This window comes from Carassius carassius, chromosome 9, assembly GCF_963082965.1.
Source record: "Carassius carassius chromosome 9, fCarCar2.1, whole genome shotgun sequence".
Lineage (NCBI taxonomy): Eukaryota > Metazoa > Chordata > Actinopteri > Cypriniformes > Cyprinidae > Carassius > Carassius carassius.
In genome coordinates, this window is record NC_081763.1 from 23410033 (window position 1) to 23423637 (window position 13605).

Genomic DNA, 13605 nt, shown 5'->3' on the forward strand with positions numbered 1-13605 from the left:
TAATTAAATATTTTTCAGTGTCGTCGTGTTTTTTTGTTTCTTCCTAAATGATTTTTCTGTGTTTAGCTTTACCATATGAATGTATGTTTAGTTGATGACAAAATTGAATTCTTTTCACTTCACAACTTAACAGTCTGAATGGGAAATGATGAAAATTGTTTCCACCCTTTTCCATCCAAAGTCTCTTTTTTTTTTCCTCATTTCCATTATGTGCCTTTTCAAATGTTTTGATTGTGAGACATTTTCTTTTTACTACTTCATAATAAAGAAGCGGATAGAAGACTGCGGTGTTCTCAAATGGCTCACTATCTTGTTATTAATCTGACAAAAGCATCTCCACCAAGATCAACTGAAAGTACTCGCAGTGCAGCTCCTTTGCCAGTAATAACAAAGTGTGCTTTTTTAATATGCAGACCGAGAGTGCGAGTGCATAAGCAGTTCGCACTCAGAAAAGTGCCAAGACAGTTTTGAATTTTAATCAAATCTCGACTAATGCTTCTTTGCGTAAAAGAGTGCATGTGAAGTGAATGCTCTGAAATGACACAATGAGGTTGTGAGCGCTCTCGCTGCATGCTAACATACGATGCATTCATCTGCTCAAAGAAAGGCAGAGGGGGCCATTGATCCATGTTGCCTGAAGGAGTAAAGGTCTTCTTTCCTGCGGGATCCGGTAGGTCTGCCTCAAATATACTGACAGGAGTCCCAGATGGAGGCCCCACCACTGAGCTCTCCCATGCCACTGCCGCTGCGCCCCTCTAAAAGGAACAAACAGTGAAGAAGGAGCTGTCAACACCCAGACTGCCTGGAGGGTCTTCAGCTTCTTGCATTAGACGGTCCGGTCCACTGTAAACACACCTGAAGCGCTGAGCTTTATCCTGTAAACTGTGTGTTGAAAGCAGAGTTCACTCACTGATGACTGATGCCAGGATGTGAAAAAGTAAACCTGGCTCCTCTTTTCCTTTCAGCTGCCCTGCGGTGCCAGGCCCTGCTGAGAGAGTTGGGCGGAAACTGTCTGTCTGCTCCCTGCAGGCAGGTAGATGGCCACTGTGATGTTCAATCAAGCCTTGCACAGCTTCCCACTTTCTAACTTGAAAAGAATCGAATCCATCATACTCATCATAGCGTTTTTAGTTTCGCACAGCATTCACAGGCACTGCACTGAATGTATAACACATCTACCTGTGGTACTAGCAAAGTGCTTTTTCCATATATGCGGAGAACTCCACAATACACAATAAGTTCGTCCCTGATTCAACCCTGAGTGAATGAACAGAGACTGACAGAGAGAACACAAGGTTCAGTGTTGCTTCTGAGCTCATTAGTTTCATTCTAGACCCGATGTCCTTACAGATTGATTGATGACCTTCATCTGTGGATCACAGCATCTGGAGAGCAGCAGGATAGCTGAGACTGTGCTATAGCACAGGGAGTCCAGCTGCTCTCTGTCCCGGGGTTTAGAGAATGAGACCATGGGCGACTGGAACATTTCTGGGTCTGACAGCTTTCAACAGTTTGACGGGGTGAGTAACATAAACAAAGTGGCAGTCTATGTCGCATACATTAGCTCATAAACCCCTTTAAAGGGGAAAGCTCATCCAAAAATTAAAGTCCTGTCATCATTTACTCGCCCTCATGCACTCTAAAACCGCATGACTCTCTTTCTTCTTTCTATGCAGACATTTTAAAGAATGCGTAGATTCATTGCTGCTTAATCTTTAGCACCAAGGTGAAAGATTTACCTCAGTTTTACTATGAGTACGCAGCCTAAATCGAAAGTAGTTTAATAAATGGCAAAAAATTAATAAAAAACGTCTTTATATTGAGGACTTTGTCACGGACTGTAGCCAAAAACAACATACAACGCTGATAGTGTACCTCGATTCACGAAAAAATGAGTTGGTTCTTTTTAGAAAACCAAAAACACATAGGAAATAATTCCTGAGATAAAGACTCAATGAGCCGGTTCTTTTAATCAGTCTTTTGAATTAGTCTGATGAATCACAATAAACTAAATAAATCAAAGCGGTAACAGAATCATTTGACTCACTAACTCAAATGCAAATAATTATTTTTAGTCGTGTCCAAAGAAATCCATCAAGGTTTTTTCAGTAAAATGACTGACCACGTTTTAATTATTATGCTGCTATTTGATGCTAAAACTAAATATGATTATTTAAGGACTTTAATTCAGCCTGGTTCTCACCAGTGTTCTTTTATTATTATCTATATATTATTATTTGTATTTTAATATTTTAAATTAGCATTTTATTTTCAGTTTTCATTTTGTTTTGTTTTTTAGAATTTTATCTTTTTACTATTTATTTCCAGTTAGTGCATGATTTTAGTGGTTTAATGTGAACTAAAGTGTTTTTTTATGATGATTTAATGATTTAAGTTTTCTTCTTAATATTTTTATTTAATTTTTGCTATATTTCAATTAAATAAAAAATTATGTTTTTACATTTATTCATTTAGCAGATGCTTTTATCCAAAGTGACTCACAAATGAGGAATACAACAAGAAATTCATCATAAAGAGGTAAATAAACATGAGAGGTTCTTGTAAGACTAAGTTTCAGACATAGTCTAGAACAAGCTAGAACAGGAAAGGATTCAGAAAAAGTGAGAGCAGAGGAATGTTTTTGTTTTTGCTCTTGGAAGAGATGAGTTATCAGTCGTCCCTTGAATGTTGTCAGGGACTCTGTGTTCTGGATGAGGTTGGTAAGATCATTCCACTATTTTTACGTTTCTCTGTTGTATCATATATGGCTTCAGAATAATATAAAATCTGGTGCACAACTCATATGTCACTTTTCGAGTGCATTTACTTGAATGCTGTTGTGCCTTTTACAGGTCCAGTTTTTCGTGCTTTTTTGAAGCTTTGATGGTGTTAACAGCGTGCAATATAACATGTTCATGTTTCACGTGTAAAAAAAACAGTATTTTTCACACAATTCACTTATCTGTTTTCACTGTCATAAAAACGGGCTGATGACTTCCTTGTTCTATAAAGCCCCTCCATCAGAAATACGTAACTAGTTCTGATTGGGCCAGCGGTTCCTGTGTTGTGATTCGACAGCAGCTGAGCGCACGCGGCCCCCCTGGAAACGCGATTGGGCTAGTTTTGAGAAGCAAGTGGGCAGGATTTGTTTTGAAAACCTGGTAATCCTGATCTGAACGCACGTGCTGGAGATGAACTTCTGATCACAGGAGCGTTTTTACTGACGAGATGCGCATGAAAATCGCATTCGATTTTTTGCACAGCCCTAACATCTAGTTCACAAAGCTAAAAAGCGTTGCCCTTTGTGTAATAAGTTACAGAAACTGTTAAATGCGCCAACTTAAATAATAAAATGCACTTACCGGTTGTGGTCTATAAACAACGCCTTCTCCAGACAAAGAGGGAACTGCTCCATCTTTCAAGAATAATCTTTGTGCGAATCCGGCATTAAACTGATTGAGACTGAGGAAGCTCGCTGTCCTCAGCAAAATGTGCTGCACATAGTTTTACATGTGGATTGTAATTTTTGGGAACCGAGTTAAACATAAATTGTAACCATTGATCTCTAAGTACAGTGTCCATGGGAAGCCCAAACAAAGATGATTGGACTCCGAGGTGAAAATAAAAGCGTTTCGACGACATGGCGACAAACACAAACGTAGCTCTTCCTCTTCTCTGTGCGAGCGCAACAAGACCACGCCCCCCTTTTTTGTTTATTCCTGTGGGCGTCAAAAACTGTTTTAGTGACGTCATTGCTGCAGGAACTAGAGGGCTGTAGTCCAAACGGGTCGTTTTTTGTAGGCGAATTCTGTTAAATAAAATATTTCGCTTGGCATTGAACTTTTATTATTTATACTCTAACAACAACATTACACACTAACTAAAGTTTAAAACATGGGATCACGAAGAACAGGACCTTTAAGAAGCTTGAAAGCTTTAGTCCTCATTCATTATATCTGAATGGATAAGCACAGAAAAAAGACACCATTATTTGTCTGATGATTTCTTTTATGTTATGTCGTTTTGTCTTTAAATTTCAACAGCAAGGGAGTGACGGAAATAATTTAGCTTTTTGAGGGGTCTGGCTGCCATTTTCTTGAGATTTCATCCTTCCCATCTTGGGACTGCACTGTAAATGTCTTGGATGCTGCAGGGTTATCCCCTCCAGCTGTGTGAGCTAAAACACAAGGGGGAGATGTATAGATTTAAGGATGAGGTGTTTTTTGACAGGTACATTCTAACCATGTGCCCAGAGTGGGACGCTGCACCTGCTGTACCATCTGGGCACCATCTCACAAACCCTTATTTCAGTGATGCTACCATGGCTGTTCTATATGACTAACGTATTCATACACCATGAATGTGTATATAACTCCAAAACACATTTTGGTAAAGGCATCACTATCCGTTCAGAGCTGGAGCGTGACGTAAAGCTCCTCCTGACAACACATGCAAACAGCACAGGAGAGCTGCTGTTACACAACACTGCGTTAAAATGAAGACAGTGGGGTCAGTGAGCTGTGAAGAGATGAGTCAGAGCATTAGGGCCTGCAGAGAATCTTCCCACAAGAATATTCAGGTGTCATAATAGCACAAATGTTATAAGATTGTTAGTGGGAAAATACTCATTTTTTTTCTAAGGACATAATGATTACATGCCTTTACATATCACATAAGAAGTATCTCAATAAAGCAATAAGCCACTTAAAGGGATAGTTGCCCCGAAAATGAAAATTCTGTCAACACAACCCACCCATATGTCATTCCAAACCTGTTTGAATTGATTTCTTCTGTGGAAAAAAAAAAGCTGCTGTTTTCCATACAATGAAAGTGAATGGTGATCAAGCACTGACAAGCTCCAAAAATGACAAAGAAATCACATTACAGAGTATGAGTCAGGTGATATATCCCATGTCTTTAAATGCCGTATTATAGCTTAGTGTGATGTTTAGAATGACAGGAGGGTTAGTAATGCCTAAATTGTTCATGTTAGTTTAACTATCCCTTTACAGCCATGCATTATGGGGATACAGGTTATAATGTTATACATTTATGATATACATGGTATATAAATATACGGTATACATTTAGCGATGGTAAAAAAAAAAATTGTGCAAATATTATTGGATGATTAAAAAATAGACCTATGGTTATGAGATGCAGAAGAGGCACCAAAATGCCTCTTGTAATGCTTGGAAGACTGGTTCCGTATTTTTACAGTGGATATTTTTTATTCTTTAATGCATGGATAAATATTGAGAATACTTAATCCGCAAGCAAATTGAACTTGGAATTAAACATCTATTTATTTGCTTGATTTGATTTATGATTCCAAGACTAGAAGATGAAAGATGAGATATTATTTATTAGAATAGCTAAAGATTTGACATCCAGATGGCTTGTCTCGCTTTCTGAACATTTTTAATTTGAGGCCAGAGTTAAACTGCTCAAAGGACAGACTGCTTTGGTTCCCCTCGTGGATTATCCATTACTTCAGACAACATCTTTCTCAATTTCCTTGACTGCGGCACATTCTCTGTGCTTTTAATTAAATGGTTTAATTTATTTGGGGGTTAGGTGACATAGCAGATTTGATTTGTACAAATATTTTTACATATAATTTCGAAAGAGAATACATTCATAATACAGATTCTTTTAGTGTCATGAACTGAAATAAAAATATAAAGAGCAGAAGAAGAAGCATCTAAGTGGCTTCTCATAAGTATTGTAACATATTGCAGAACTGTCTTCTAATGATGAGTTACCTGCCATTAGAACTGTCCCCTGGGCTCTGCAGGAAATGGGAATCTGGACTAAAAGTGGAAGATGTTCTTTTTCAACACTGTAACCAATCAATTATACTTCACCATATGATGAAAAGTTGAAGTTAGAGCCTTATGAAGTTAGAAAAGGCCTACATCATCACAGATACTGAACACCTGGCAGCCCAGATATTTATGTAGTGGAAAATCAGATCATTTCTCCTCTCCCTAGGTTTCAGCTGCAGAATCAACGTTATAGGTAACTAAAACTGAAACCATAAAAATCACTCTTATTTCAGCAAGATGTTAAGGCAACATTTGTTCTTTTTATTAAGTTTGTTGATGTACTAAAATAACTAAATGATAATTAAAAACCGACGTATATATATATATATATATATATATATATATATATATATATATATATATATATATATATATATATATATACACGTATATATAAGGCACCATTTCTCATTCATGAAAAAAAAAATATTTCATTCAATTTCATTCAATTTTGATAACAAACTAAAATTATAATTAATAAAAACTGTAGCATGTCAATGAGAGTAAAATAACACTGGTAGGGGGTCTGTCCTGGAGGTGAGACTGCTACACGCTTCGAGGCACCACAACATTGCTCTGAGACAGAGGGGCACCGAACACCATGACACCGGGGCCGGGCACAACACCTCCAGCAGCACCCCTTGCTTCTGCTCATTCCAAAATCACAACAAAATTAAAACATCCTTGAGTCTGTTTTGCACTAAGCAATCAATCATAAATGCTCATGTCTGTGGGACAGGACTAAATTAGTCATCGCGCAATCAATGAGAAAAAGCGCTGTGAATGCTCATGCCTCTGTCGCCCACTTCTCACTCATTAGTGGCTTGGTCCTCTGTGTAATTATTTCATCATGAATGGATGGGAACATTCGCGCGTGGCCTGCGTCCCTGCGTGAACAAACCGCAGTAGAATCAATCGAAGCACGCGGGCGTTTGCTGAGGGATGCATGAATGCACGTGGGAGGATATGTCGAAGAGAAGAATGACTTTGTTTGCTTGTGTTGGGTGTAGAGGACGAATTCAGATGAACTCGCCTGATTATGAAGTTCACAAGTTTCATGCGTTTGATTTGTAAATAATTTATGTTTGCTGCTTAATGAATGAAATGTTTAAGGCAAGCTTTACAAACAAAAAAATATATAAAATAGTTAAATTACATCTAAAAAGACAGTATGGTATGTAGGTTAGATAATGAATATTGATTTTGCTTGTTGTAGCCTAATTCAGTGCTCAGCTATTAATAAAGCACAATCTGTATCATGCTGTACGCGAGCACAGATGTACACATCAGGAAAATCTCGATTATTTTTCATCAAGTGCTGCCAGACGTTGGGATGAGAATGCGTTAGTAAATCATATGCAACTAGGCCACACATATTTATAAGTATCGACTACATCAATAAGCAAAGTTCAAGCACACCAGAATCAACCTAAAAACAGCAGCCAATTAGAGTATGTTGTCTGCACAAAATAGATATGTGCCAGGTTTTTTTTTCTATTTCATATTACTTTTACTAAAAATATATTGATTCACTTGCACCTTGAGTTACTATTGGTCTCTTAGTTTAGTGGCCGTCTTCTTGAAGCAAGACAAGAAATTAGTTTGCTGTGAGTGTAGCGCCATCTGCTGTACAATTATGTGAAGCACAAATTAAAATTCAGCGCCATCAGATTGTGGCATGCGCTCTAAGACTTCAATATAAAATTATGCATTCAAACCCATTCCCTAATACAAGCGAGTTTAATATTGGTTCAGAAAAGAATGACGTTAAATTTGTTAGCCCCTCGAGTCAGCTACCTATAAAAACCTTTAAAGATTTTTTTCCCCAAATCTATTTTAAATGTCCCAAAGTCATGTTTGACTAATTTTTTGATAGGGTTTATATGCAGGAGCAGTTATGGTGTGAGATTTTGAACTTCAAAAGGTTTTAAATTTTGTCCTCACACAAAGCCTGGCTAGAACGTTCATTGAAATTTAGTGAGGGCTAACTGAAGGCACAGGTTGAAACCAAATTTCTAAGAACATTTAGTCTTGAAAAACCACTGGTCATGATTGAAACGGATAATATGCGGTTGGTTAAATGCATTTGTTGCCATTTTTGTCTGATATTCTTAAAGATCATTTTAGAGCAAGTTATTCTGCATAAGTCATTCTGAGGATGAGGTTTAAAAACTATTGATTGGTTAAAGCCAGCTTAACAGGTCACGATAACGGTATCCTTGTCACTGTGTTTTCTAATTGAATATCTAGTTAAGACTCATACACTTTAAGAGAATACTATTTTATTGAAGAGTCTGCTAAAAAGACGTCAGAGTAAGTAAATTCAGCACAAACAAACAGGAAAATCACACAGAGTAGGATGTCTTACACATGTGCACTTTTATTGGAATTGAATTAGTCAGTGTACAGGTTGGCCCCACCAAATGTCTGGCACCGCCACATTCCACACAGCTTTTACAATATGCCCAGGGGGAATTGAAACCTTTACATCTTGAATGGTAAAGCGTTGTTTTTTTTGGAGCAAAAAAAAAAAAAAAAAACCCAAGATTAAGGCTGAGAGTACAAAAACCCAGACATTGTTTTGTTACATAATTTACATACAATACTACAATGTTAAGTATGCTCCCAATTACTGGGCAGCCTTCATAGAGGCAAATAAGTTTCGGAACAATGCATTTAACAAACATTTGGAATGACTAAAGAAAAAAAAAAAAAAAAAAAAAACCATTGAGTCCTCAGATGCTTTGTAGAACTTCGGGGATGCTTATTTGCCAAAAACATTGCCGTCACCTTCACCGTTCCAGTTTTTAGATCCTGAGTCAAGCGCCAAAAATAACGAAAGCCATGCCAATGTTGTCGTTTTAAGTTTTTCTCTGCGCAGTTGAGTCGGCGTGAAGTGGTAACAGTCCATTTAGAAGCATTTACGGTGGACGATGGATGGTCCAGACTCATCATACTCCTGCTTGCTAATCCACATCTGCTGGAAGGTGGACAGGGAGGCCAGGATGGACCCTCCGATCCAGACAGAGTATTTACGCTCCGGTGGGGCAATGATCTGTACAGAGAGATGGATGTTTAGCAAGATGCAGAGCGGACACAAAATGCTCAGTTAGACTATTAAGAGGTAACTGTTGTTAATGGTTCAGAGCCTAGCTCACCTTGATTTTCATTGTGCTGGGGGCCAGGGATGTGATCTCTTTCTGCATCCTGTCAGCAATGCCAGGGTACATGGTGGTACCACCAGACAACACTGTGTTGGCATACAGGTCCTTACGGATGTCGACGTCACACTTCATGATGGAGTTGAAGGTGGTCTCATGGATACCGCAAGACTCCATACCTGCAAGAGGAAGATGAATAGTTCTTCAGATGTTCTACTCAAATCTAGAAGAACATACAGACCAGGAAAATGTCGGTCAGGATACCTACCCAAGAAGGATGGCTGGAACAGGGCCTCTGGGCACCTGAACCTCTCATTGCCAATGGTGATGACCTGTCCGTCAGGGAGCTCATAGCTCTTCTCCAGGGAGGAGGAGGAAGCAGCGGTGCCCATCTCCTGCTCAAAGTCAAGAGCCACATAGCAGAGCTTCTCCTTGATATCACGGACAATTTCCCTCTCGGCTGTGGTGGTGAAGCTGTAGCCTCTCTCGGTCAGGATCTTCATGAGGTAGTCAGTCAGGTCACGGCCAGCCAAGTCCAGACGGAGGATGGCATGGGGCAGGGCGTAACCCTCGTAGATGGGCACAGTGTGGGTGACACCATCACCAGAGTCCATCACGATACCAGTGGTACGACCAGAGGCATACAGGGACAGCACAGCCTGGATGGCAACATACATGGCGGGGGTGTTGAAGGTCTCGAACATGATCTGGAAAGAGAGGGAGTTTGAGAAGTTAACTTGATGCTTGGAGACAGCTATAGCACACCACCCACACATCCATGCAGGGGTTAGTTGGATATCTGGAGTAAAGAAATGAGTACAAAAAGATAAGTGTCAGAAAAACTGCAAAACAAGCAGGCAATTTATAGATAACCTGCTGCTTCCAGCAAAAGACGAGAAACTCAGGAGCTCAAAGAACACAAAGCCTGGAAGTGGATGAATGAAAAAGGAGAACTTAGTGAGGTAACAAAAAGAGACTTCAAAAGCACCATTTGGCAGCCAAAAACCAACCTGTGTCATCTTTTCCCTGTTGGCCTTGGGGTTCAAGGGGGCCTCTGTGAGCAGGACGGGGTGCTCCTCTGGGGCAACACGCAGCTCATTGTAGAAGGTGTGATGCCAGATCTTCTCCATATCATCCCAGTTGGTGACAATACCGTGCTCGATGGGGTACTTCAGGGTCAGGATACCTCTCTTGCTCTGAGCCTCATCACCAACGTAGCTGTCCTTCTGTCCCATTCCAACCATGACACCCTGTAGCAAGACAGAAGCATGTTAGGTTAAATAGACATTAAGGAACTAGAAGTAATTAATTCTCATCATTGGGCAGCCTGAAGTTAATCCTCAGTTTCTCACCTGATGTCTGGGGCGACCCACGATGGATGGGAAGACAGCACGGGGAGCATCATCTCCAGCGAATCCGGCTTTGCACATACCGGATCCGTTGTCAACAACCAGTGCGGCAATTTCATCATCCATGGCTGAACTGTAAATTAATAAGAAAACCCGCTTAGAAGTGCACAGCTGTCAGGGGAAGAACACTTCAGTGAGCATGTGACCATGTGGAGTCAACTTCCTGTTTCGTGCTGCATTCTACAGTCTGACCGCTAGTGGGAGCTACAGTGACAATGCGCGCCTCCGATATGCCAGACAAAGGAAGTCCCTCTGCATTCTCATTATTACCATAAAAGGCAATGGTTTGAGACGCTTTGCGGCTGTCGGCGGTGTGGCACTCAGCCAGAAACATAGGGTTCAGTAAAAGGGAACAGATTTCGACATTCATCACACCAGGACCACTCCCTAAATTCTACAGAAATTAAGTTCTAACGTACATCCTCCATCCTCGTCTGGTTTCAATCACTCAACCGAATTTCAACGGGGTGTCTGCCCGAGATTACTGCGTCACAGATCTGCAGTCACTTCAATGACTGCTCCCCAGCAGACTTCACACTAAAGCACCTGTGAATCATCTTCCTCAGCCCATTCGTTTTAGATTTTAGCCTTTATCGATCAGGTTTTCCTCCGACACAATTATAACCACCAGTACTATTAAAACTGACTACCTTACATTTAGTAACGCTTTAAAAATTGAATAAAGGTCTGCACAATACACCATAAAATGCTATTTTTACTACAAGTGCGGAAAGCAAGCTAACGGACTTGTTTCTGATCACTTCACATCAAATGAGAGTATATTAGACCCATCAGGTTAGGGGCAGATGAATGCTGGTTAGCCGGCTAACGTTAGCTGAAGTAGGTCACACCCTGCTGCAGCACTGCCTACATAAAGAGCTTCCCAAGCCGGCTATCCATCAAGTTTGCAACGTGCCTCAATAACAGATTTAAAGATTTAGAACACACTCATAGCCGTTAAAACAGTTAACCAGAGAACATTTGGAGGTTAAAAGGGTTGAAGATTTAAACACCGGTCCATTCAATGTCGTGCCTACAATAGTTAACGTTAAAGCTATTGTCATTTCCACCCAATATATCCAGAACAGTTATAACAAAGCAAACATATATAAAAAATAACCACGTTAATAAAGAACAACTAGAATTTTTAAACAATGTTCGCACGTAACGTTAACTGAAAAAAGACCGGTAACTGAGCCCAATAACGTAATCCAGCTTTATTTAAACATTTGAATTGATATTAGCGAGCTGAAAACAACTGAAAGGCTTCAAAACCAACTCACCTTAGGTTTGGGGAGTTTTGTCGACTTTAGAAAAAGGGTTACAGGCAGATGATATTCCGCACTAGCTGCGTGTGGAGGAGCTCAAAGTGAGGCTCAGAAGCTGGGCGCGCTCTTTTATATGACAGCAGATGCCCGGCTCTAGCCATAAAAGGTAAACTTTCGAAGCTCTACGCTCTGATTGGTTCAGCGTCACACACCCGGCTGTCGCGTGCACATTGCTACACTTGCTTCTTGCAACTTGAGAGTGAAAGAAGGGGAAGCTAGTTTGTTTGAAGAACAAGGCCTAAGCGATTTTGATCAAAATTGCTGTTTTTATTTGCGAAGTTTAATTTTTGCGTATTATTTTTTGCATATTTTGTTTTAATAACGCCAATTAGGTTCTTTTCAGCCTTTCAAAGAGTCTGTGCAAAGGTTACAAGTGCTAGTATTGGTCAAAGTGGTGGACACCTCCTTGATCCTGTGTTGTGTTTACAATCTAACAAAGCAGAGGCTCTCTAGGTCATTTACCTCTTATTGTATTCGCAATAATGTCATAATACTTATCTGTGTTTATCTACCAAGTACCTCTCAATGCAAAATAGGGGTATTTTTTATTGAAATGAGGATAAGTGACATGACTGCATACTTAAGGAGCAACTAGCTGGCATGAGTTCATTAGGTAATGTTTTCAAAGAAAGTGTAGTGAAACTTGGAATGAAGTTTCCAAGTTCCAAGTTAACACGACGTTAACTGTTAACATTCAATCCTAGGACTTGGTCACTGAAATGCTTTCTTGTAGATGTTTCAAGGCAAGTCTGGTTTCTCATTAAAAATATATCACAAAATATTGATATGTCAGCCTTACAGAAAAAATAGCTTTGACTTAATCTGTTGGGGAGATATATAATTATGAATAATCTTGAGAACATTTTTTCTTTGTGAAGTGAAGGCATCCAGGGTCAACTTCATTAAATAAAAATATTTCTGGCATATTTTAGATGGTGCCACAGTTTGAATAATAGATAAGGCTGTGCTTGAACAGCAGTGATGTTGGGAAGCTACATGTGACTTTTTAATGTGTAACTTGGGAGTAATGCACATGGCTTTCAATGGCAGTTATAAACAAAAACAGCTGATTATATCAACATCTCTTGCTGATACCAAGGACAGTGTGATTTAGTGGCTTATATATCAATTTTTTTTATTTTGTCTTCAATACATGTACAACATATTTAGCAGGAAACTTTTTTTTTTACATTTTGAGCACATGAGTTTCTCTGAAACTGAAGTTAAGTTATAGTTTAACAATGCACAACAATTATAAAATTTTAGATTCAACAGTTAAACCCCAGTAAATATGAGATATTTAAAATACTTATATAATCCCAAAAGTAAGAAGGTCCTAAAGCTTTTTATCTACAAGCAGAACACTCATCAATAATGTCTCTTCCTCTCATTCCATCAGGATTTATTCAAAGAATGCCAAATGTCCATTCCTCCTCATAAACACACAAGTTGCTGTGAGATAAGCAAATCTTGCAAGCATTTTTTTACTTCGAACAACCATGCTTCTCTTTGTAAATTTTGTAGATTGGACTGGGGTCTTGTTACAGCAGATGTGCTTTTGGGAATCCATAGCTCCCCTGAGGACCACCACCCTTCCCTGATAGCAGCCTGCCTTCTCCTACTTCAGCGTTCCTATTCATCTCTAAATAAGGTGCCATCCTAATGATCCTCAGCTTTGCCCTATGACATAAGACATCTATAGCAATAAAATTATGTTGTGGGCCATCGCCACGATAATGCCATTGTTAGGGTTGGGAATCGTTAGAAATTCTCCGGTTCCGGTTCCACCTAACGGTTCCAATTCCAGTTCCATTAAAATCTATAAACAACTTTTAAAATTACTTACAACAAGATAAGAAACATATCATCCTCGGAACAC

At 39.4% G+C, this 13605-nt stretch overlaps 1 protein-coding gene across 1 annotated transcript; it reads right to left on the bottom strand.

Annotated features, from left to right (window-relative positions):
• Window positions 1-8183: 8183 nt before the first annotated feature.
• On the bottom strand, window positions 8184-11834 carry LOC132149357 (actin, cytoplasmic 1). Its single transcript, XM_059558524.1, has 6 exons — window positions 11682-11834; window positions 10342-10471; window positions 10000-10239; window positions 9258-9696; window positions 8987-9168; window positions 8184-8883 (listed from the first exon to the last, which is right to left on the bottom strand). Exons 2-6 carry the CDS (start codon window positions 10462-10464, stop codon window positions 8740-8742), a joined length of 1128 nt encoding a protein of 375 aa, XP_059414507.1. The 5' UTR covers window positions 10465-10471; window positions 11682-11834; the 3' UTR covers window positions 8184-8739.
• Between the last annotated feature and the right edge of the window lie 1771 nt (window positions 11835-13605).